The sequence below is a fragment of the Melopsittacus undulatus genome, chromosome 8, assembly GCF_012275295.1.
Source record: "Melopsittacus undulatus isolate bMelUnd1 chromosome 8, bMelUnd1.mat.Z, whole genome shotgun sequence".
Lineage (NCBI taxonomy): Eukaryota > Metazoa > Chordata > Aves > Psittaciformes > Psittaculidae > Melopsittacus > Melopsittacus undulatus.
This window is the reverse complement of record NC_047534.1, coordinates 6,603,492-6,629,780: the sequence shown is the minus strand read 5'-3', so window position 1 is coordinate 6,629,780 and position 26,289 is coordinate 6,603,492. Positions and strand designations below refer to the sequence as shown.

At 41.7% G+C, this 26,289-nt stretch overlaps 1 protein-coding gene across 1 annotated transcript in view; it reads left to right on the top strand.

Annotated features, from left to right (window-relative positions):
- Positions 1-3,687, top strand: part of FAM20C (FAM20C golgi associated secretory pathway kinase) — a 60,270-nt gene extending 56,583 nt beyond the window's left edge. The window contains exons 8-10 of the mRNA XM_034065111.1: positions 1,482-1,563; positions 1,657-1,716; positions 2,525-3,687. Of these exons, the coding sequence (XP_033921002.1) occupies positions 1,482-1,563; positions 1,657-1,716; positions 2,525-2,777 (395 nt within the window). The 3' untranslated portion in view covers positions 2,778-3,687. The remainder of the gene's footprint in view (positions 1-1,481; positions 1,564-1,656; positions 1,717-2,524) is intronic.
- The last annotated feature ends 22,602 nt before the right edge of the window (positions 3,688-26,289 follow it).

The following is a 26,289-nucleotide window of genomic DNA, read 5'->3' as shown; positions in this document are numbered from 1 at the left end:
CTAAAGCATGGCTGAAGCTGAATTTACTGTATGTGCTGTTCTAGGTGATTATGAGAAAATGCAGATTTGCATGGTTATGTATTCCCATCAGTGAAGATTAAAGGAACAGAGATGTTCAGAAATGCCGAGTGATGATGAGGGCAGGTCAGGCTAGTCTCCTTCACAACAATTAAGGGCTTCATAATTTGCTTTAGTGAGTGTTTTACCATTGTTGTGTATAGCTCCTGGATGTATATGCAAAGTCTATTCATTATCGTCATATTGTTTTCTGGCTGCAGTAGTATTCACTGCTATTTGCTCTATATAAAATGTCAGAGGGAAAAAAATACAAGAGGTGTTGCTTTGTCACAAAAGCAACTCTGGTATGTATCAGGAAGGTTTTTTCTGTTTATTAACCTGATTGGAATAAAATACATTATTAACAAGCCGGTGATAGCGACCTATTCCAAACTTACTCAGTGGTTAACATCAGGACATTCTAATACACGACAAGTTCTGCTGCAATTATAACCTGTAAGAAGCCAACATACATACTTGATCCTTGGACACATGTCAGCATGGACATATCCTTGGCCATTGCCAGTGCTGAGATTTCTGCAATAGGCAGCAGCAGGACAGGCCAAATCACAGCTCAGGAACCATATGTGGCATCTGTAAGTGCCTCAAGACCTCCACCATTCATAGCCTGGCACCAGTGCTCTGCACATTGATCTTAAAAAGCAGATCACATGTCTGCCTGTCATGGGTGCTCAAAGAGAGCTGTTCAGGTCTACCACTGCAGTAGCATCCTGATCCATATGTTAGAGCCATAACATTGTTTTGGCTTTTCAGGCAGACAGAACTTTGGACAAAGTTCTTATTAGAGGAAAAAACATTACGTTTAGTCGTGGTTCAAAAAGTTTAATACAATACTGGCAAGCAATAATATTAATATAATATGGATTAACATCCCTGCTTGAAGGATTCATTTTCCTCTCCCTAAGCTAAGCCTCACATCCAGTATGTGTACCATGGCTGCCTTCCATGCCATACTGACACACGGCTGGAGCAGCAGGGCTCATTTGCACCAGGAAACTCTGCTGGCTTAGGACACAGCTACCTTATGGATGACCAGGCTCCCCAAACAGTTGAGATGCCATCATACTTGAGAGGGATTTCCTTGTCATACCCTAGGAGGGGTTGCTGGAAGGTGGGACGATTGGCTTTGTCTTCTGATAAGTCCTCTAAAGCTTAAGTAAAAAAGCTACAGAGAGCTTGAAAAGCTTCCAGAGGCGTAACAGCCCATCTTCCACTGTCAAACACTTTGGGATTTCCACCAAAGAAGTAAATGAGCTCAGTAAAAGTATTGCATTCTCTGCCCCTCAGAGCTTTGAGGAGTGCTGGGCTTCCTCCTGAGCCATGGCTTTTGTATTGCCCTGACCTTCAGGCTCAGCAGCAAGCCAGAGTGAGAAAGGTCTTTTTTTTCTCTCTTTATTCCATAGGTAACATGGATCGACATCACTACGAAACGTTTGAGAAGTTTGGAAATGACACTTTTATTATCCACTTAGATAATGGAAGAGGGTAAATACCTTTAATAATCTTTTTGGGGGGAGGGGAGTGGAAATTAGTCTTTAAAACAGCCTTTGTCATGTTCTTGCTGTTATCTTTGAATAGGTTTGGAAAATATTCCCATGACGAACTTTCCATATTGGTGCCTTTAAACCAGTGCTGCAGGTAAGCCTCACCTCTGGAGTTGTTTCCTATTTTATACAGTTGTTCCCACTAATAGGACTGAAGCGTTCAAGTTAGTCTTTCATTGCATACCATGGAGAGGCAGAGATGTTATGATCCCGCCCAGAGACCCTAACCCAAGCTGATCCTTAGCATTGGCACTAGCAGGTTAAGTGCTTTTTTGAGATTAGGACCTTGCAGGAGCATGGCTGTGAGCTGCTGTGAGAGAGGCTTTAAGACAAAATACATGTCCCGTGGAACCCAAGTGGCAAAGCTTAGTCCAGCTTGTTCAAGTGCTTCACAGCAGCTTTTCTCAGGGCCCATGACCAGGATTTTCAGGTAACATTAGAGTTTCAGCTTAGCACAACTGGGACACAGGATGAGCTCTGTGGCTGTGGGGGCTCTAGGTGCTTCTGCAAGGTGAGCTAGCAGGATCCCCCACTGCTGTCTCCCGTGCCCCAGCTCAATGCCACGTGTGTCATGTGTGTCATTGCCAAGATGGACATGTCCATATGAATGCTGCTCTGGATGCAGTTGGTGCTGTACCCAGCCAAGGAACAAGAAGGCTGTCTGCACTTGGCTGTAGAGCTGTACTCCAAAACCTCTGCTCCTCAAAGGGCTCCTAAAGGTCACTGACCAGATGACTGCCAGCTGCTCATTAGGACTGTGTCAATGCCTGGTTCTCATAATTTCAGATCACATAAGGTTTTTACACTATTACTGCTATGCTAACTATAAGCCTTTTAGCCCCATCAAGATCAATAGTGAGAAAAGCACTAATTTGCTTTTTTTTTCCTCTTTTTTCTCTTAGAATAAGGAAGTCTACCTATCTGCGATTACAGTTGTTAGCCAAGGAGGAATACAAACTCAGTCTCTTGATGAAGGAATCTTTACTAAAAGATAAAATCGCTCCTATTCTCTACCAGCCTCACTTGGAGGCAATGGACAGGCGGCTGCGGATTGTCCTCAAGGCTGTTAGTGACTGTATAGAAAAGGATGGTTATGACAATGTGGTTGAAAATGACTTTAACACTGATGTTAACACTGTTACGACTGAGAGGTAGTGAAATCGCAAGACTACTTTTTTACCAGCCAAGTAAAGAAGATTCAAAGAGGAAGATAAAAAAACATAGAGTCTTGCAAAAGACTGTGTATGCCATTTTGTGAATTCAGTGAATTCAGAAATGAGATATAATTGTTCCCAAAGTAGGTAAAGTGTAGACTCTGCAAAGGATTAGTTCATTAAGAAAAATAAGTCTAATGTGATGCTTTTCATTAGTTCCTAAAGAGAGATTATGGAAAGATTCAGAAAATACTCAGATCATTGACAGGCAACAGTCTAATAGCAAAACACCTCCTGTCCTTTTTTGTATAGAAAGGAGGCCTTTACTTAATATTTTGTATTTATATATGGTATATCTATGAAACCCCAGACCTACCTACCAAATTTAACTGAGAGGGACAGCATAGTTTTGTGACTCACACTGTGGTGACAGTCCACTTAGTATTTTGTGTTAACCCTTTAAGTGCTCTAATCCACTGTATCTTATTTGAATTGAATGCTTTTTATTTTCTCCAGCTACACAGCATTTAAAGGGTTAAGGCACTATGAACTTTTAAAGGCAAAAAAATAATAATAATTATAATAATTATAATAATAATAATAAATACAGTGGTTACCAGAAGGGAATTTCACTAATTGTGCATTGACAGGAATACTTGAATGTTGGTTTTACAAAGTGATGTAAAATGACAAGTTGTACTATTTGTCCATAAGGAGGTGGCAGCTTTTATCTTTCTAGACTATCATAGCTAAGCTGCTACTTTTCAACTTTGCTTTTGATAGTTTTGTGTAAATATATACATATATGGGTAAAAAGCTGCTTTCAGCAGCTCTAGGCTTACTTTTGCAGCATTTTTGTGGAATTGTTTGCAACGTGGTAAAAGTGCAATAAAGATATGGCAAAATGTGTAGCCATTGTGTCTAAATGGATTAATTTTTCACTGGAAATCTTGTTCAGAGCAAAGCTGTGCACACCAGCCACCTATTCCAGAAGTAGTTGTTTAAATTGTCATCCCCTTTTGTAGCAATAGCAAATGGAGCTGAAGTGATATTGGTGATCAATGTACATCACAACTCCGATAAGGACTAATGTGTTGAAAATGGCTAATCTTCCTTACAAAAGCATTGTTTTGACTATCTTTTCAGCATCCTTTCCTTTTGCAGTTATAGCTGGAGAAACAAGCTGTAGAGCAACACCTTGAAAAGGTTATGGCTAGACATGCTGCCCAGAGGATTTAGATACATCAGTGCCTCTGACTGGGGTAGAAAATCCCTTGTGCTACCCAGAAAATCTCAGCCTAAATTATTTAGAAACACGGTGTTCTTAACCAGATAGTTTTGAATCATGTTCAGCAGAGTTCATGTAATGTGTGTGGAGACTTTCAGCCCAAAAGCAAGCTATAAATTGAACAAGTGGCTGCATTTGACTTGTGAAAACATGGCGTGTGGTACAGAAGGAATCCCTCATTGATCTTTTGGGTGAGGAGAGAATTTATTATGACAATATTCATTACAACTATAATTCAAAACTGTCATTTGTTTCACCTTATGTCTTCTCAGGGATTTATAAACATATACTTTAAAAGCGTGTAGCTGGATAGACTAAAATGTAGGCATCTCAGCATATTAAAATTATGAATGAGAGAACAAGCTGCTATATCATCTCATTTACTTCTTAGGTTGATATTGCTAAAATAATACATCTTTTAGTATCTTACTGCCCATTTCAAATTCCCATGACTCACATACATAGCATACAAAGACAACAGAACGTCTCAGATTATACAACTGTCCATGAACTTGGAAAGATTCCGTTATCCTGGGGCTTTTTTTCACTTTCCAAGGCCCACCTGTTGTAGTAATGATGTTCTCTATAATGCAACACTTGCACTGCAGCTCTCTCTTTCCATTAGCCAAAAAAAACAAACCCAAACTACAGGATTGTAAAAAGGTGACATGAGTGACATTATCCTTGCTTTATCCTCAATGCCTGGCAGTGGTTTTCCTGCAGGTGCAGCTTTTTCTCGCTTTGAAATTGTGCCAGGAGAGCAGACAAGGGCTATAAAATCACCTTCCCAGTGCAGCTCTGCTTTCTTCTCCTGGGGTCAGGTCAGACACAGGCTCTGGGTCTGCAAACCAGGTTTTCTTATGGAAAGCAGCACTTGGCAGCCTCTTAGCTCAGAGAGGAGCAGATACAGACAATGGCATCAGGTACACTTTGAAGGTGCCTTTGACAGAAGCAGCTTGTTTTGGGGGTCCTTGTAGGGGGGGCGCAGCAGGTTTGGCATGCAGAGGTCATGCACTTCAGCATGCACGTGTGACAGCAGATTACTGCAGTGCAAGACAGTGGCTCTGAAAGGGCTGTCACTGTGCATTAGAGCAGTAATCCATGAGGTAAGGAGGATTAGCATGATGTGGTGTAACATCTCTTTAGGAGTCCTACATATTTACCAGACAAAAAGATTTGCTCTAAGAATATAAATAAATGTCAGAATCCAATTGGTTTGTCTCCAGGTCTTGAAAAATGGGTGTACCAACAGCACCTAGACAATAATGTACCACGAAATCTGCAGTAGTCTATCAGGGCATAATACGTTCAGCACACTAAATATAGTATGCACAATAAATAACAGATAAAAATAGATAACATACTTCTAAAAGCACCTAAATCCAACTGTATCTGACAGCCTAGGGTAGCTTACTGTATTCTCCTGTGTAATTCAGATGAAAGCCTCATTTTGTTTTGCTGTTTTTCTGTTCTTTAAGCATCAAAGGAAATTCATACAAATTAAAGGAAAAAAGCTCTCATTGCTTTAATCAGATATCCTTGTTGTGATCAGCAGTACTGGGCAGAGCCTGTAATGTATATACAAACTAGAAGCCTGAAGGAGATTGCAATGTGAGCAGCAGCAAGAAGCATTGTGTAGGAGGAGGGAACCTGGGATTTCAGCCTGACTGTTGCCTTTGGGTGCTGAACTGAAAATGAACTCATGTGGCTGTTAAAGGGAGGAGTACCCAAAGGCCTTTCTGGTTCCTGCTAGTGGATCTGTACATGGTACCTGTAGGTCTGAGGGGGAATGTCCTGCTTCCTTCCATTGCGATGGCATTGTCCCCTTAACACACCCAAAATCCACCTGAAGACTGTCCTTATGTTCAAGGCTTTTGTGGCCCCAGCATTAGGGTGATGAGTTTTGAGCTCGATATACAATAGGGCCTGGATAATTTACATCCTGATGGAGCAAATTTTGTCCTACTAGTGAATGTATGACCACAAAATTAGTTTCCAAGATATTATTCCAAAAACAGCTCTTCCTGTGGACTTTCTTGTAGTGGTTATTTACTAAAATCTTCAGGGGTCAATATGCAGAAATGAATATGCATAAGAGAGATTCTTTGTAAACTGAGTGTTTAAGGGAAATGGTGAATTGCCTGGGACAAGTTTTCACATGGAATTTCAAGTTATAACCTGTTAGAAGCTGTTGGGTTTCTTGAGAATATTTTTTATGTTTAAAGTGATTGATAGGTAGCCTCCAGCCATGACTCAGGCTCTGACCAGATCAAACTGAATTATCTGCTTGCTTCCACATTTGCATCAGTAACGTACCAATCCAATGCTTTTGGGGGCTATCTGGAGAAAAAATGAAAAGCAATTCAATTTGGTGGGTCAAGAGACCTAAGAATTCAGGTCAGATCAGCTTCGGTCATGGGTAAAAGTGAAGCATAAGCAAAAATAAAGCTATTGATTTGGCAGTAGCAGTACCTCTTCCTGTAATGCAAAGTCAGAGCAGAAGTGCGTGTCTAGAGGTTGTCTTCAAGATACTGCTCCATCTTTTTAGAGTTATCAAACACTTTTCAAAGTTTTATATTTATGCAATTTTGATGTAGTTGAAGAAGAGAGTTGGGGCAGGATTTTGGGAATTTCCACATTTGTATCCACTCAAGTATATGAAGACTGATGTGGTGGGGGATCAGCTCCTCTCTTTCAAATGACCTTCATATGCAGTCAGCCCCTGTCCCACCAGAATGTGTTGTGCCTTGGATCTTGCTCAGATATGGGCCCAAATCCAGCAGTTTGCAGATGGAACTGGCAGCTGGAACTGAAGCAGAATATCTCAAAATTGGAGGTTTTAGATCAGAGCACTCACAATTTCTATAAATGTGGGAATCTGGGTCACACTGTACTTTGGCCTAATGAATGGCTTTAAGATCCCCACATAAATTCCTCTGCCACTTCTTCTTGAAAGGTGCTCAGTGATTGACAGAAAGATGGACAAAACCACCTACATGCTTTAGTTGACCCTGACATAACTTCAGAATACATCCCAGGGTGGCTCAATATAGATCCTACCCAAGAGACAGACAATTTAAAATCTCATCCCTCCAAGTGCTGGTTCTGTACTAATGCCAGCCCAGTGTCACTCCAGAGGTGGCTGCTGGTGTCTGCTGAAATACAGTGATCTCTGCGCATCCATGTCCCTTGCTGGAGCACCTGGATGCCTGCAGAAGGTGCCATAAATCAAGCAAGGACTACAGTCTGCATGCATCTTCTGAATCCTTGTGCACAGCTAAATGACAAATGAAAGTTAAAGCTGTCAGCATATAGTAAGCAATTCAGCTGAGGAAGCCCAAGACAAAGCCATAACAACAAAGGCAAGTTGGTAGTCAAATCCTTTCTTGCAGACGCTGATACTTAAGCCAGGAGCAGTATTTATTGCTCTGATCTCAGGCTGAGCTTTGGAAATAGGGGACAAATCCTCTTCTGATTTGTAAACTAAGCAAATCAGGCTGTCCAAAATTGCAAGCAGATTTCCTTCTAGCGTATCCTGTTTAGTCCTTCACCATAACAATTTGTGCAACCTCTTAGAGTAGCACCAGGAGTCTTTGCCACAGGCAGCACATTATAAATAGTGACGATAAAAGGCTTTTCTGGTTAGTCCATTGAGTGAAGTTTGCATTGTTTTGCAGATCAAATCAGAACCCTTTCTGCTCATTTTTAAACAACTCCTTCCTAATCAGTGAAGTCAGCAAGAGTTTTACAGAAGCAGAATTTAGACTCATTATCTTCTTTCACTGCCCCATTTACAGATAAATAGTCTCTCTGACTTTCTCATGGCTTTCTTAGCTATAAGCTTACATAATTTATTATTATTGTTTATCTTTCCTCTATATTTCTAGCTGTTTGCTTCACTGATTTGCACTGGATTTCCATTTTTAATGGATGCAGGTTTTGCCTGAATAATCTCCAAGAGTCATTATTTATAAATTGAGGCATCTATAGCCAAGTCTTTGCATTGTAATTGGAGTTTTGTTTAAATTTGGGAAGCGGTCTTTAGATTCAACTGTTTGTAGTAAGATTCCTTACATTGATCATGCCTACAGAACCCTCGCTGTTTGACACATCTAGTAGACTTTTATAGGAGTTTGTATGATAATTCCTGTGAAATCACTTATTCCTCCAAAGCCCATTTGTGAGAGCTGGAGCAAGTGCTTTACCCTCATTGTCCATCTGAGGGCTATATTTGAGAACATCATCTGTACTATTTGTTCCTGCACAGATTAAGACCCTGCCTCTGTATGTGTAGAAAAGCCTTGCTGAATTTTGCTCCTTAAACTCAGTATAGCAACCCCTTCTTTTCTTCATCAGAAGGGACTGCAAGCGTTGAAGGCACAAGCAACCCACTTGTCTGGTGTAAGAAATAAAACAGTTGTTAGTGAATCAGTACCTACACATCCTTCTGGCTCCACTTGTTATCCTGATAGTTGCACTAAAAGTGGTATTTTGATCCTTCAGCCCTGCTCTACAGAGTTTGGAGGGGGTGGTTCTGCCATGGTAGCTGTTCTGCCTTTGTGGGTTGGCAACAGATAAAGTAAAAATAGTAACTAGAAGTTTAGGTGAGTCTCCCTGTTTTCTGGTTGTCATAAAGGCTCTTGGCAGCTGTTAAGAGCAGGGTAAGAAAGAGGAGTCTGTTGGCTATCTTCAGATTTGATGCAGGAAGTGGAAGGAAGCTCTTTTCTCTGAGGAAGCCAAGGCAAAGTTAGAAAACCTGTGTTGTGACTCAGGTTTAAATGACAGATCAAGTGAATAAATAGGTTCATAGTGCTCAGGATGTATGGTCCCCGCAGTGGACTTTTCACCTCTTAAACAGGCAACGGCAGAGCCATCCCACAAAGACTAAGATGAGTATTTTCCTGTTAGAAGACCTGACCTACTGAGACTTATGGAAACCTTCCCAGTGGTTTCAAGTTCTTTGGATCCAGCCCAGAGCAGCTGCGGAGGACCAGTGGTACAGAGCTGCTCTCCTGAGCTTCTGAGAAACACCCTGGAAATAAGGATGTTAAAAATTAAGAGAGATTAATGGTTGTACCAATGCTTTATTTGACCTCATGGTTCCAGGTTAAAGAGTAACCCCTTTGCTGTTTACATGGGCTCAGTTTTGCAACAGGTGAAAATAAATATTGGGTACCAAGGCAGAAGACTAACAAATCAGAAGAAAAAATACATGGACTATACAGTCCCGTGTAGTCTGCAAAGAGGATACAAAGCAGCTGGCAGACTGCTGCATATTTATGAGAGCATCTCACACATCCTCACTCTTATTAGAGCATCCTACCTCAAGCCTGTCATGCTTGATTAGCACTTTAACAGGTTCAGGCACTTACTTAACCAGGTCTCCACACTTTGCACCCCAGACTGGATGATTCAGATGTCGAGTGCTGGTGACTCGCAGGTGTGTTGCCTGTCTAATAGCATCCACAGCAGCCTGAGATTCCATTCCCTTTGCATTCCCCTGTTGCTAGAAACCAGTTAACTGACTGGTTAGGCATCACTTCAGCCAGGCAACAAGCTTCTTGCTTCATCAGCCTTCAAATGCTTTTGAGCATTTCACCTAAACCTGCACAACAGAGAGCTGTGGATTGTCTGTGCTACTTGGCCATCTGAGGCCCAGTTGTTCAGTTTTCAGCCTTCAGTGCAAAGCTGCAGAGGTACCAGGAATAGTGGTCTCTCACTGCAACAAACACTGGTGTAGTTGTCCAGATTGAGTCAGAATCCAAATAAGTTTTAAAAGTTATATAAAATAAGGAAATACAATTAAATAGGACCACTATTTAAATAAAGAGGTCAACATGCACCAGTATCAGTTTTAAAAAGCAGCTCCTACTTCCACAGCTTCTGTGTTGCATATGCACAGTCTGCATGCCCAGTCTGCATGCCCTGTTCCCCTATTGGCATGCATAAGTGAATGTCTAGCTTTTGCTGTAAATGTAGTCATTAGAGGACTGCAGCAATCATGCTGGTTGTGAGCAACACACACTTACAAACATCATCTGAAGGAAAATACCAGCTATAGCAGTCTGTTAGGAAGTGGTACCAAGCATCTCAAAACCTATGAGCTGGTGATATGTTCCTGGAAAACTGTCCTCATTTCAGTGTTCAGAGGTGTTGGTGCACATCATGCAGTTGTGGAGCAGGTTTTGGCAGACTGTGGAAGTGATAAGCGTCATGCTATAGATACGCATCCTATAGGTGCTCTCCTGATGGCTTTCTAGCATCTGAATTACTTTGAAAAATAATGTATTTTTAGAATTATCCTCTGAGTCATTGAAGGGGAAAGTAAAAGCTCATAATTTAGTTCCTTGAGTAAGAAAAGTTGCTTTTCTTTCAGGAAAGGATCATGTCCGAGTTCCAGATTCTTGAGTGGAGGCTGATGTATGTTGCCTATGTTTATCACTGCTGCTTTGGACTTTGCTCAGTGTAGGAAACCATGATGTGCCAAAATGCATTTGGAAGTGCAGCTAGCAGCCCCTTGTCTTCCTGCAGCATGGATGTGGGGGAAGCTATATAAACTCCCTCCCCTGCATTTCTCAAGGCAACTGTCCAAAGGCATTTTTTTCTTTCTCTCTTTCAGTGAATGTACTATGGGGAGCTGCATTTTCTTCTTTCTCTGCAATATGTTCTAATTTATAGGATGAGATTTGTGATAATTGAGTTCAGAGCTGAATGCTGAGCCTTCTTCGTATCCCCTGGGGTTTTCCTGGGAACAAGATGGTTGCCCAGTATGCCTCAGGCAAAAAATAATGAATGAATAAATAAATACATGAATAACAGCATGCCTCATTTTGCCTATCTCAGAGAGGAAGCTAATTCTTTAAGTATCAGGAATGTGTTCATTATGCAAAATGGCAGAGCAGATGCACATATTCATAATAAGTATATTAAAAATCTCATTTTAGCTCCTAGAGGACAAGTGCAAGTGCAAAATAAGGTGCAATTATATTTATCTTCCCACCTATGGTGTGCTCTCATTTGAATGTGTGTTTGTTTGAGCTGGTTGCATCTAGAAGCATGGAGTTTGCTGTGATTGGAAAAACAAAATTATTATGACTACCAGCCTATGATACTTTTTATCAAAGGCTGGATCCAAGGTCCCTGAATTTACTAAAAAGGCCCTTTTGAGTCCAGCTGGCTTTGCATTCAGGCAAGGTCTGGTCTCTTGCCCAGGGAGTGCTAAGTTTGTGCTAATAGCAATACAAAAGAGCAGAGGACACAATACAAGGGGGGCTGTTTGGCATAACTATCATTTAATCAAGTGAAAATGATGAACTGATAATTGGATGTCCTTGCAACTACTGCACAGAGCCAGTGCCCTGGGTAGGGTCCCTTTCATACAAAGAAATAAATCAGACAAGTAGTCTGCTGTGGGCAGAGATTAATCTTTGGCATGAGCATGAACAATAGTGGAAATAAGTGTTGCTCATGAGACCATCTGTCTGTGCCTGACTGCAGTAGTATGCTTGGTACTTGCAAATAAAAGAAGATGCTCTTTCCTACCCTTAAAGTAGCATTAAAGACTGTGGAAGTTCTATATGCTCAGTTTGTTAAGAGGCTGTAATGATGAAAACCTGACTGAGCCTAAGGCATCTACTTCAATGGTATTTTTATATGCTTTCACTTCAGCAACATGAAATAAAGGTGGAGATACAAGACTAAACCCAAACAAGGACAGGGACAATGGGAAGAGACCTGGAGAACTTCCCTACCCAGGCAAGGAAGATGGACAAAGTCTTCCACTGGAAATTCAGCAGCAGGAGTATCCTAAGATATATTCAACATTCTTTCTAATTAACAGTAAAAGTGGGATTTGTGTTCTCCAGAAATCCCAATCCCTGCACGATCTGGGAAAGTGTTACCATTTTTTGAGAAATTAAACAAAGTAGCTATGAAAAATAGCACTGCAAGGACCAAAAGTCAAATGAATAGTAAAGGAAAAATTTTCTCTCATGCAATTAACAAGAACATGAAGAAAATGCTGGAAATGTTCATAAACAAAACCATTTCTTAAAAAGTGGCTTTAAAACATATTAACTGGAAACTTATTCTCTGTTCTTGCTTATTCCTGCCCAGCCAGTTTGGCTGTAAGGCTGCAGTAATGATACTCTTAGAGTACTTGCGCAGTTTCTAGTACTGCCCTTTGTGATGGGTATCTGTCACAGGTGGTTTTATTCAGCTACTGAAGTACGTACTAGCAAAGCATGTATTTTGTCTGGGGATTTTTTTACCCCTTTTAACAAATCCATTACTCTGATTCCACTGAAGAAAGCAAAGCCTAAGAAGAAGCATTTCCATGTTAGGATCAAAGCAGCAAGCAACAGGGTTTACACAGCCCCTTTCTTCTGCAGGAGCACAGTACATAACCTTGGAGAAAGCTCTGTCTCCTACACAGATGAATTCTTCCTTTACAGACAACTATTTTGCCAGAGGAATGGAGCCGCTGCTTGCCTATTCCAGGGTACTATGTAATATATGTCAGCTGAGAATCTGCTTCTCAAGCTTTGGCAAGCCAGGATTAATTGCAAACAGTTTGGCACTGCAGGTTCCCACTTGGCTGCGTTTTTTCAGTCACATATTACATGTAATCTGAAGCCAGCTCTTTTTCCATATTTCTGTTGTACAAGCAACAATGATTCTTTACGTTTTTTCCTCTCTCAAGCAAACAAGTTAATAACTACATTTGCTGTTCCATTATCCCTAAAATAAGTGCAAGTCCATAATTTGAGAGTTGGGATGCCTTCAATTTCATGAGAAGTGCAGAGTTACAGGATAAAAGCAGACAAAACAAAATTTAGCATTGTGAATAGTGCGAAATTCAGCATCTGTGCCTCTAATTTTATTTCTTAAATGAGTGTTGAAACGAGGGTGATGGGCACTAATAAGACATTACAGCAAGAATGCCAGTTAATTATGGGAAGAGAAAAATCTCTGTTAAATCATTCTGGGGTTATCGTAAACATATCTGGAAATAACAAAAGACAATACTAGTTGTAGTTGTTAGCAGAACAACCTGTGTGTAATAGGAAGAAAAAAAATGCTGTTTCTTGGACTATTTTTATATCTATAAAGACAACTTTTCATCCTCTTCCACATACCAGAGGGAAGGTTATCTGCTTTCCAAGATTTAACGAGCAACACTTTTGAGCATTGATCTGGATTTAGAGGCAGTTTAATGAACATGGTGCCAGTGGAAAGTCACCGCTGTCCAAACTAAAATAAAATACAGCTCAAATAACAGAAAATCTAATGTGTAACACTGTGACTGTGGAATACAAAAGCTGAGTCTTGTCTCAAGACTATGAGGTTGACACAGAATGGCACTTTTTAAGGTAATACCTTAATTGGGTCTGGTTCTGCCCCATAAGATGGGTAATGATTTGGGTCAAGCCCTGTGTACGGTTCCTGTTAGGTCTGCTGGGCCACATTCTGATCTCCCTTGCTTTGCACACTGGCATGAAATCAGTCAGGATTTGTCAGAAGGGAGAGGTCAGGGTGACAGACATCTGAAACAGTCTGCTGTCCTTTACAAATGGTGAAAGGAGGAGAGTGGAGCTGAATTCATTTTCCTAAAAGAAAAAGAAACAAGATGCATTTCTTTTTTTGCAATCTATTCTTGATTTCCTTACTTAGATGGAAGCAAAGGCAGTGAGACAAATAGAGTGCATGACATTTAGCTGAACAAAAAGCTAGGTGAACTAAGTTGCTAATTATACCTCCTATATAATGACAATAGACATTTTCCAAAATAACTAAATATTGTACATTTATCCATAATTAGGAGAGGATATTGCCAGAGAGGAACATGAAGGTAAGAAGACAAAGACAGGGAAGGAGGTTTTTTTTATAGCTAGGGTTTTTTTAAGCTCATTAAAATTGTCACCAGAAATATGCTGGAAAAGACAAGTTTGTGGGCAGAAGCACCACAGAATGAGAAAGAAATGCCACAGGAAGGAAGAAGAGTAATTCTAGGAGTAAACAGCTACTTTTAGAAAATACCATCTGTCCTGAATATGAGTTTGCCGTATATTGTGACTCAAATGTCTTTTCCTATTGAATTCCCAGCTTGGGCTTTCTTAAAAGTCAAAAACCTTAACCTGACTCAGACAAGGTCATGTCCCAGGATTAATATATACCTTCATCTGAAGACAGAAGTTACTGGCTAGGAGAATCTCCAGTTCCAGAATACATCTCAATTGCCCCTGTGATCTCATGACATCTGCATTTTTTCACCTCAATTTCTCCATCTATGGAAACTCACAAAATCCATCTGCCTTGGGAAGTTTGTGGGTTAACCTGTTCTCACTTGCTAATGCATGTGGAAGATAAAACAGTAGGTAACAGCCAGGAGTCATCATTGCAGTAGATGCTAAACATTTGTTATTGTTTAAAATCACTGTTGGCAGGACATAAACAACAGGCATAGAGGGGACCACCTCTGTCTTTCGCATGGGAAAAAGCCTGGGATGTCTAAAATGCACAGAGAAATCATAGAATCATAGAACAGTTAGGGTTAGAAAGGACCTTAAGATCATCTCGTTCCAACTCCCCTGCCATGGGCAGGGACAACTCACACTAAACCATGGCACCCAAGGCTCTGTCCAACCTGGCCTTGAACACTGCCAGGGATGGAGCATTCACAACCTCCCTGGGCAACCCATTTGTCCTGGGTTCAGCAGTAGCAGTCATTTCTTCTCCTTCTTGGTAGTTGGTGCAGTGCTGTGTTTTGACATTTGGGCTGGAAATGGTGCTGATAGTACATATGCTTTTAGTTACTGCTCAAATGTTTGGTTTGTCCAAGGACTTTCTGAGCTCATGCTCTGCAGGGAGGAGGGGAGGCCAGGAGGAAGGAGAGACAGGACACCTGACCCAGGGTAGCCAAATAGGTATTCCATACCACAGCACGTCATGTCCAGGATGTAACTGAGTTACCTGAAAGGGTTAGTGCTCTGGGAGGTTGGCAGAGGTGTTGGTCAGTGCTTGGTCAGGCAGGGTGGGGTGAGTTATGGATTGGTGGCTGGTGAGGTGTTGTGTTCTCTTCACTTGTTATTTCCTTTATCATTAGTAGTAGTAGTAGTAGTAATGATTTGTGTTATACTTTAGTTATTAAAGTGTTCTTATCTCAACCCATGGGGGCTACATTCTTTGGATTCTCCTCCCCAACTCTCCAGGAGTTGGGGGAGGAAGGTGGGGAGTGAGTGAACGAGTTGTGCAGCTTAAACCATGACACTATTCCAGTACCTCACCACCCTAACAGTAAAGAAATTCTTCCTTATATCCAGTCTAAACCTCCCCTGTTTAAGTTTCAACCCATTACGCCTTGTCCTATCACTACAGTCCCTAATGAACAGTCCCTCTCCAGCATCCCTATAGGCCCCCTTCAGATACTGGAAGGCTGCTATGAGGTCTCCATGCAGCCTTCTCTTCTCCAGGCTGAACAGCCCCAACTTGCTCAGCCTGTCTTCATATGGGAGGTGCTCCAGTCCCCTGATCATCCTCGTGGTCTCCTCTGGACTTGTTCCAACAGTTCCATGTCCTTTTTATGTTGAGGACACCAGAACTGCACACAATACTCCTGGTGAGGTTTCACAAGAGCAGAGTAGAGGGGCAGGATCACCTCAATGACCAATTTAGGTAATAGAAGGAAAAATATATTAATGAGTGCTTTGCAAGCCATTTATGCTCAGTCTTCTAATTATTCACAAACATTGGAGGTGGGAAGTTATCTTCTGAAATATGTTATTCTCCATCAAAGACTGTTTTCTTCAGGGCTTTCTGTGATATCAGTAGGAAATCAGAAAATAAGAGAGAAAACAATTAATAGATATAACATCAATCAGGCTGGAATATGAGCCAAAGAATTTGATCCTTTGAGGGAATGAGGCAGGCTTTCACGCTAAGTCTTAGACAGCTCCTGAAGGATGAAGAACTGAGCAATGAAGGAAAAAAAGATCCAGTTGAGGATTACATGGGAACAAGCTTAGGCAAAGACTGTCCTCAAATGGCCTTCTTAGGGAGAGAGGCTTTTTTCCTTACGTTTTCCCCAGAAAGACTTCCTTTTGGTTAATAAAACTGTGCTGGGAACAAAACCAAGCAGGATACCCAACCCAGAGCTGTCATGAGTCCAACTAGCAATGACTCCCCAGCCCCTTCCAGATGCAACATGGGGGACTGTCACTGTCCCATCCACCTTTGTACAACGGAGCCCAAACTTCTAATGCCTCTCTTTGTCCACCTGAGCCAGCAACAAAGAGGAAGGATTAGAGTGTCTAAGAAGGGTATGTCATGTCAAATGTCTCTTGGAGTTAATTCTGACAGCACAGGTTTTAATAGCACCCTTTGCAGATGATCATGATGGGGGGGGAAAGTGGGGGGGGAATACATCTGTCAGCAGAAAATTAGAATGAGGATGAAAATGCTGATTTTGGCAAGAAAATGAAGCAGCAGGTATTGCTTCATTATGTTCGAAGTAGCAGTGACCTTGTCTGGAGGTTTCTGAGTGTGGTGTAGCACACCTGGGACATGGGGCCTGACTGATTCCTCTTACTCGGGTTTCACTGTACTGCATCTCCAGTGCATTCTATGAATTTTCCACCCGATTTATCCAGCCATACATAAGATTCCATTTTTTTTTCTCCATTTCTCTATGTAGTCTCAGCTAGTCCTGCTCTCGAGCTCTGGTAGTGAGCAGCACTTTCACCCACAAGTGGCTCTCTGACTTCAAGAGGATTACAAGTGCAAAGAAAGTCTTCCTTATGTTTGAAGTACTGGATCTTGCAACACAGTCTTGCATGAAGGGAACAAGCTGAGCATTTTGAGATTTGTGGCACCAGATGGAAACACTTCTACTGGTGCTGCTTTGGTGAGCTGGTGGCCACTGATTTACACAGTCAGATGTCCATGGGAATCCTCCAGTTACTTCCTATCTATCAGCCACTCTTACCCCTTCCTGCAGAACTACAATGTGAACACAGAGGCTGCATTCTGTTGCACAGATGTGGATGGAGGCATGTAGGACGGACGCACTTTATTATTGTATAAACACTGCTTATCCCCTCCTCTAATCCCCTGCACAGTAGAAGTGTAAACCCACAACCTGCCACAACCTGCTCTCAGACACCAGTGTACAGAACAAATTATATGTTTCAGCATGGGTAAAAAGAGGGAGGGGAACTTCAGGGAGTCAGGCTACTCTCAATTAGCAGTTATCTCCAGCAGCTTGTCCGATTAATAGCTGCACCTCACACTGTGCATATATAATAGGTGGAGGGAAGGTGCTTTAAAAGTGCATGGCTCCTAATTACTGTGGAAACTGAAACAGTGGGTATCTCTTGTTAGAGTAAACATCTTCTCCATCCTTCCCCCAGCACAGATCTATGCAAGTGCCAGTGCAGTGCCTGCTCAAGATATAAGGTGGGAGTGTAGCAGGTATCAGTTGGCTGGTGCCAGCAGGAGCCTAAGCATGATGGACTTGAGTAAAGTTGTGTGCTTCCATCAGTACTAAGCATCCTCACTTCTGGGGGCTTCACACCCTGCACCAGAGTCATTCTGCCTTCATGGACGAGAGTCCAGCTCTTTTGGAGCTGTTTGCCAAGGTACAAAAACACTGACCTGTCACACCAAAGACAAGCCTTCCCAAAGCCAGAGAGCTGCTACACGTTGGTGCTTAAACATTAGCAGTTACAACATACACATTAGACCCAACTCATGGCTGAACTGTAGTCCTATTCCCTTTTCTTCCACAGACAATGACTTTGGACAAATTAATGCATTGTGTCTTTGAAAAAAAGACTAAATCAAGTTTGCACATACTTGTGTCTCAGGGTAGCTTAGCTGAAGTGTGAACAGCCATATCGCACAACTGGACCTAAACTGCCGTGACTTGATGTCTGCCCCAGCTTCGCAAGAGCTTGTCCACCCAGCTTCTGGCTTACAGTAACCTGCAATGTGCCGTAACCCTTTCCCAGTGAGTTACAGGAAAACCTGCTGAGAAAATGCTCTTATCCTCAGTGGACAATTCGTTCTGTGCCAAATCTAGTTTAACATTTACAGAGCTGTCTCTCATACCTACTTCTCAACAGGTCTTTAGGGTTGTTTTAGGAAATTGTTGTATTGGGAAATGCTGATGCAACTTCCAGGCCAGACCAGTCTGCTAAACTGGTTTCAGCAATGTAGGGCTCTGGTACGTCAGGGAGAGATGAGAATGACACCATCTTCACCAAGGAGCTTCTTCGCTTTGGACATAAAGGTGCAGATAATAATAATAGTCACCAGTCTTTTCAGAAAAGTCACTTTACCAGCACCAAGCCCATGGCTCTACTACAAACAGGAATGCAACATTGCCCAATCACAGCTGAATTACATGAAAATTACAATCAATTCACAGCTATCTGGGCCACCCTATTCTAAACCTTGCTTCCCTCTCTTCCTTTTCAGTAAGTTCTCTTAATTGCACATTCACTGCAAAGTAAAGAAAGGTTTTAAAGTACATTTACCTTGTAAAAATATCAAGTCTTCTTTAGAAATGAGTACTTGTGAATTATGAATGAAGGCATGCAGTGCTCAAAGTCCCTGCTTATACATTTTTAAATGTAGCCTTTCACTTCTGATAACACTTTTAAAAACCCACTGGACTGAAGCTTATAGACTATTGCAAAAAACGGTCATATTCTATGCCATCGTGTTCCCTGATCTGAAGAAGTCACATTTGCTCCAGTCATGCTGTCTCCCTTGTAACCTGGAGAAGAGGCCAGCAGCTCTGAGCAAAGGTCACCTTAAAGGGCAGGAGAGGAAAAAGTCATTGGACATTATACATGGAGAAGAAAATATAAAGATTAAAGAATAAAAAAATAAAAACCCCACAAAAATTCATACAAATTTCTTACTTTGATGCTTTGCTGGGCAGGATGGTTGCTGGTGTGGACATGCCCAATCCTACTAAAGGATATTCATGGGCAAGTTGTTTGTCCAGCTCCCCAAACCTGGGGACAGACTCAGATTTGATGCCCAGCAGTGGCACATTGACCTGCCAGGTATTGCAGGGGACGTGTTACCTTGAAAGACACAGTGAATTGCTGAAATGTAGAGGAATGAGCCTTTCAGTGCAGCTTCTGAGCTCAGATTTAAGGTTGTGCCAGCACAGCTGTATTGTACCCTGGTGGCAGCTGGGTCAGAGACAGTGATGGATGTCCTCAAATCCTCACAGGTGCTGCACGTCCTTAAAAAACTCTCAAAAGCTCACTTTTGCAAACTTAATTTTATTCTGCACAGTATGAGACCTTAGTCTCATAAGAAGCAACTAAATTCAAGTTACATGAACAAGGGGGAAGAAAATCCCCAGTTTATCCTTTCCTCTCACACACTGTCTCTATCAGTCTTTCTTTAGAGACAATTTTCATTACTTCGGACTTAAAAGGCAGGAGGGGACCTTAGACCTCATCTAAACCTGATCTCTTCCTTATGTCAGCATTTCAGCAGGTATCCCTGGACTGAGCCCTGTAATTATCTGACCAAAGCAGTTACCTGAAAGGCAGCTACAGTTGATTTGAAGCCACAAGGAAATGGCAAAGTGACCTGCTTCCTTTGTCAGCTTCTCCTGACACCCTCCATTTAACATGGGTGCCTTCTCTCAGCCTGAATGTGTCACTTTTTTTTGTTGTGTCCTTTTCCACCATGTTACATATATCCTGCAGTCTCATTCACTTGCACCTTTCCCTTCAGCTAAGCTCTTGAGGTTTGCCAGTCCCTCCTGAGCTTCCATCAGCACACTCAGACCCTTCAGCATGCAAGCAGTCTGTCACTGGCATCATATGTGCTTGATCAGAAGCAAAATGACCACCTCCTATCCACCTACTCCCCAGCCCAGCATATCAGAGCATATCTAGGCAATTATCAGCTTTGTAAACTTGGGTCTTATCTAGAAAATATGTTCTCTATTTCTTTAGCATTAACTATAGTCCATGCATTTTATCTTCCTAGGACTCACTATCTGCCTCTCGGATGACTGACGCAGCAGTAGCATCCTTCTAGTCCTGGACTCTACTGCATTCAAGTGACCCAAAAATAAACTCCCACGGGTCAGAGGCTTCCCTGGTCAATTCTGCTGAGATGCTTAGTGGCAAGAATAATTAAGCCTGATTTTTTCACTAGCAGATGATGCCTAACACTCTTCTAGCTGGACAGACCAAGAGGTACCAGCCAAGCTCATGTTAGAAGAGAGCTGCTTTCTAAATACAGAGGGCATCTGTCGGATAATTCTCCCTTTCTCGTGGCTGTATCATGCTTCAGTATCTCTACCTAATAATAGGTAGGTGATGTTGCTAGGATATGTTTTTGCTTAAAAACAAATCTCTTTTTTCCTTAACCCTTCCTGCTCTGGATTTTTGGATATATACATATCTCCCCCTCATGTTAATTTTCTGAACCAGTCTCTAGTTTGTGTTGGCTGCTGCCCATTTCTACACACACTCTTTCTTATGCCGTGTATGTTGCTTTTTTCGCTCTAGCTTGTGCACTTATTTCATCAGTGAACTAAAAGTAGGCCCTCACCTCAAGTTGTTATCTACTGTCTCAGGTGGAGTTTTTGCCTTTTAGGAACTGGTATTGGTCTTATTCCCATTTTCTTTCCTTCTATTTTTTTCCCTCCTGATCAGTCCATTTGACAGTGATCAGCTTTGTAAAATATCTCCTTTGCATAACACTACTGGCTTGTTCACTAAAAATTTGCAGTCTGCAACCTGTGGTTCTGCGCTATAAATACCCAAAACTGTTAAACCAGGTCTCTTGCTCAGGTCTGTGATATTTCCCTGTCTGACCACTGAGACTCTGTGCATTTCCTGACAGAGAATCCTGGGTTAAATAAATACATTGAATAGACTGGTTTAGGTAGAAACTTAATGTGCAAAATACGTCAAGGTACAATACACTACCCTGCAAGCCCTTATATACCATATGGACCTGGCTGTCCTCCCAGCACTAAAGGGAATTACCAGCAGTGCGGTGTTCCAGTTCCCGGTCATTGGCAATACGCCCTCTTGTAAATGCAATTAAAAAATCTCTGCCCAGAAAAGAGACCCCGATCAAAACAAATTGGTCTTTCCTCAAATTCTTTATCAGACTGCACCATCTAGAGGGCGGCGGCAGCATCACCCAGCACCAGCTCAGAACCGCTCCTGGAGAGATACCAGCGCTGCAGACATCCCTCTATCCCGCTGCATACAAAATATTCCTATATCCCTATTACCTCCCTGCTGTAGTCGGCGCAGCAGGAATTTATGCTACTGAAAAGGTTTTCCTGGCTGTGTGCGAACTGCTGTCAAGGTGCACAAAGGAAAGGGACTGTGTGTACCACAGCAGGATAAAATACTTCCAAAGACACAAACAGACTGTCGTAACTCTTCCCTGACCTCATCAGCATCAAGCTCTTCCTTTAACCCTTTGCTACTATGGTCAACCTCCAACCAGTAAGAAACCTTAATACAATATGACGTACACAGACCTCTTTAATTTCTTTTGCTTATGTTTCTTTTTTTTTTTTTTTTGATACAAGTCCTCACCATTTCTTCATGAAAGTTCACTGTTATCAAGTATGTCCTGCAGTAGAGCCAGCACCTGCATCTGTGCCCTCATTAAAATCACATTAAGCTTGACAGTGATGTCTTATTTGGCAAGGGAAATATTTCCTGGTTTCCCCTGTCACAATCAAACTGTTGATCAGTTTATTATTAGACTATTAGCAGGTATAGTTAAGTAGTGGGTCCCACACTTGCATCATGGCAACCCTATGTAACACTACAGGCTGGGGGAAGAGTGGCTGAAAGCTGCTCGGCAGTAAAGGACCTGTGGATGTTGGTCAACAGCAGCTAAGTATGAGCCAGCTTGTGCCCAGGTGGCCAAGAAAGCCAACAGCAATCTGGCTTATATCAGGAATAGTGTGGTTCAGCAGAACCAGGGCAGTGATTGTCCCCCTGTACTCAGTACTCATGAGGCCACACCTCAAATCTTGTGTTCAGTCCTGGGCTCCTCACTACAAGAGAGACACTGAGGTGCCAGAGTGGATCCAGAGAATGGCAACAGAGCTGGTGAACGGCCTGGACCACAAGTGCGATGAGGAACAGCTGAGGGACCTGGGGATATTTAGTCTGGAGAAAAGAAGATCCAGGGAGGATTTTATCACTCTACAACCACCTGAAAGGAGAATGGAGTGTGGTGGAGGTCCCTCTCTTCTCACAAGTAACAAGTGATAGGATAGGAGGAAACAGCCTCAAGCTGCGCCAAGGGAGGTTTAGATTGGATTATAGGAAAAATTTATTCCCCAGAATGGAACAGGCTGTCCAGAGAAGTGGTGGAGTCACCATCCCTGGAGGGATTTAAAAGACATCTAAACATGGTACCCAGTGACATGACTTAGTGGTGGACTTGGCAGTGCTGGATTAACTGTTGGACTTGTTGATCTTAAAGGTCTTTTTCCAGCCTAAATGATTCTATGGTTCTACTGTACTAATCCATGTGAAAGTTTTTGACAGGTTATATAGTGATCCATTAAATCTTAGCTAGAACTGAGGTCACCTGTGAAGTTAGTTACTTCTTCTGAATATCAAGGATTTTCAGCCCCTTTGAATAACATTAAATAACCCCTGAATGGATAATCATAGAATGGGGAAATTCAGAGGTTTCCCAGCCTATCCCTCATCTAATAACAAAATACATTGACAAACTGAGAGATGGAGGTGCTTGTAAGACTCAGATTGCTCAAACAGGTTTACGCAGTCCTAGGGAAAACTGGGGACATCCCTTGAAATCTGTGAAATGAATGGTTGCTCCTTGCTTCCAAATAAAGACTAAGTTCTAAATTGCCCAAATCAGATATGGATACACTGGGGCTGGAGCCAGATGACAAGCTTCAGATCCAGACTCCAGCAACCAAAAATAACCTTGGGAAACAATCTTCTAAACTCCAAGTTTTAATTAAGAACATGTCCATCCCCACCCGTATTCCAGGGGAATGAATCTAAATACATCTCTGGCTTTCCTCTCGATGCTGTTCAACCCCATACCAAACAAACCTAAATAGCTGCAATGCCTTTTTTTAGGGTAAGTTTTCCCCACAAAAGCTAGCAAGCGATATATAGACCCTTAACCACAAAAAGACTGACATGAATTTTGCATGCTCCAAATTTAGAGTAAGTGGGATCCAAGATTTCTACTGAGTTCTATTTCCAAATGCAAGTAAGAGTTCATGATTCAGACAGCCCTTCCATGATCTTCTCATCCTGGTGTCTGGTTTTTACTTATTAGATAAAATGAACAAAAGGAAGTGTTCTCTCCCAAGCTTAGTTATTGCAGAATAGCTCAAAAGTACATTGTATGACCTGCAAAACCCCCATGCTCCAGTTTTCTCAACTGCCACGCAGAGTGATGCACTGCCAGCAGATTTCTCTGTGGTATGTGCCAAAATAGGATTGCCTGCTTATTTTAAGTGATAATTTGGCTGCTTTGCATCCTGCTTCCTAGAAATCCTAATTCTACCCCAATGTCTTTTGTCAATACCAATACATCTCTCCATATCTGAGCCATTTTCAAGATTGTTTCTGTTCATAAGCTGCTTCTGCAGTATCATTTGCTGTTAGAAGCCCAGGCAAGAGGCTGCTTCAGGCTGAGAAAGTTGGGGCTCTTCAGCCTGGAGAAGAGAAGGCTGTGTGAAGACCTCATAGCAGCCTTCCAGTATCTGAAGGGGGCCTACAGGGATGCTGGAGAGGGACTATTTATTAGGGACTGTAGTGACAGGACAAGGGGTAATGGGTTGAAAGTTAAACAGGGCAAGTTCAGATTGGATATAAGGAAGTTCTTTACTGTTAGGGTGGTGAGGTACTGGAATGGTGTTGCCCAGGGAAGTTGTGAATGCTCCATCCCTAGAGGTGTTCAATGCCAGGTTGGATAAAGCCTTGGGTGACATGTTTTAGTGTGAGGTGTCCCTGCCAATGGCAGGGGGGTTGGAACAAGATGACCTTAAGGTCCTTTCCAACCCTAACTATTCTATGATTCTATGCTGAATAAATAGCACCAAGCACCACCAAGCCCAACTAAGTCAGCAAAGTACCATACTTCTTCCGCTGTTGGACACTGCATTGGAAAAGGCAGCTCACATAGGCAGGTTACTCCTACAACAGATCACTGCTTCTCATTTTATCATGGGCACAGTGTTGTTTGGTTAGGAAAAAACTAGACGTGAAGCAAAGTATTAAGGAGTGTCTTGTATCACTGCATCCTTTCAGATCAATTCTGTGTGTTGAGCAGTAGGAATAAGTGTTTTGGAGGGTCAGCACATGCCTCATTAGTCTCAGAGCATTTAAAAATCCTTTCTGTGATCATGCCTATCTTTTATTCCAAATTGACTGCTATTGAAGGGAAAAAAAAGACTACCAGGCAGCTACAAAGATGGTTTAAATCATCCCTTGTGTCTCACCTCCACCCACTGATCACCCCTTCATGGACCTGTCTACAAATGTTAACACTGAAGTTCCAACTTTAAGAGTATCATTAACAACAAGATCTGCCATTAAATACAGACACATTTCTTGTTTCCTGGGTCATGTCACTACCTTTGTCACCACCCACATAACACTTCCTTCTCTGCTCCCAATCACCCCAAGCAGCTGCTGTGGTGTCGACTGATACACATCTTTTGCTTGTGGCTCTACAAGTACAATGTTGAGTGCCATAGGTGCCCCTGAAGCTGTGGCTGCAGCCTGTTGTGTGGGCAGCAAACAGGGCACAAACCTAGCTCTGTTGCTTGTGAAGCTTCATACTGCAAGATGCCTCATATAATACCATTTTCACCACATGGATGGGTCGCAGCTCGAAGGAGAGATGTTGTGCTTTGTTCACTTTGGTGAATACTCACCAGCATTAGTGCAGATCAGCACATAATTAGATTTAGAAATATCTTTTGCATGGTAAAAGTGCTAACTTTGCTCCCTTGTAATTTCTGAGATCCTATGTGCTAGCTTTTGAACATAGAGCCAAACAGAGAGTCCCTAAATCCTTGAAGCTTTAGAAACTGCTGTTTGCCTAGAAATTCCCATCACCAGTTAAATACATAAGTCAACTTCTATTATCTCCCCAAGAGTTTTAGCAAAAGCTCAAGAATTAGGACAAATATTTCTAAATTTTGAAATCCAGAGAATAATTTCTAGGAATTGAGGAATAACTTGGAAAATAAGGAAGGTACTAAGGAAAAATAAGCTACTTTCACAAATACTCATTAACTGAGAGGAATGTTTTTAAGTAACCACCCTTTTGCTCACACACCTGGTCTAACATATGATTGCAAAAGTAGGTTAGTCAAAAAGTACATAGGATTTGACTTCCAGGTAAGGAAATCTTCAACTCTTAGTCAAGATTAGCAGTTTTTTGAGAACTTACCTATGTATTCCTGAAAGCACCACACACCCCAGATGAATGGGAAGATCCATTAAAATACTCAGCTTCTTAAAGGTTTAATTTTATTAAACTCAGCTGTCTAAAGATAAGCAGCAAAATGCTGAGCATAAGGAAAGTGAGAAACTTTTAGTGTTCCAAGTTGGCTTCAGACACTTTTAAATCCCAAAGATATTTCAAACAGATCAAACTGAAATGATGATGAAGAAAAGTAATCCAGGGTCAAAACTTAATGAGAAGAAGCAGAAACAAAGCTGGTTTATATTTATACGTGTTCTTTTATCACACTTACACAGTTCAAATATAAAATAAAACTTCACAAATAGACACACAGCAAAGCTCCCACCTTTCCTAAAGACAGCAGAACTGAGGACTAGCATTATACTACAAATATTTTCACCTGAAATGACTAATAGTGAGAATGCACTTCAGGTGGCAGAGATCAAAGCTTATTTCTCTTTAGACTCTGCTGTGTGCATTGGAAAGCCTCTCATAAGATGAAAAGGATGGAAAAGCAAGAAGGGAGCTTACACCTCTTTAAGGAGCTATCAGCAGAAACCTCAAAATACAATGTTAGATGACAGTTCTCTGCTGAGAGTTGCTTTCATGTGATAGATAGCCAAATACTTGAAGGATGATAAATGATGAACTGTGAATGATTATTCTAATTCAGAGGAAGAGAAAAAGGCTTATGTCTAGCATTGAGGAAAATGTAATCGGATGTCCCTGACACATTAACCATCAAAAG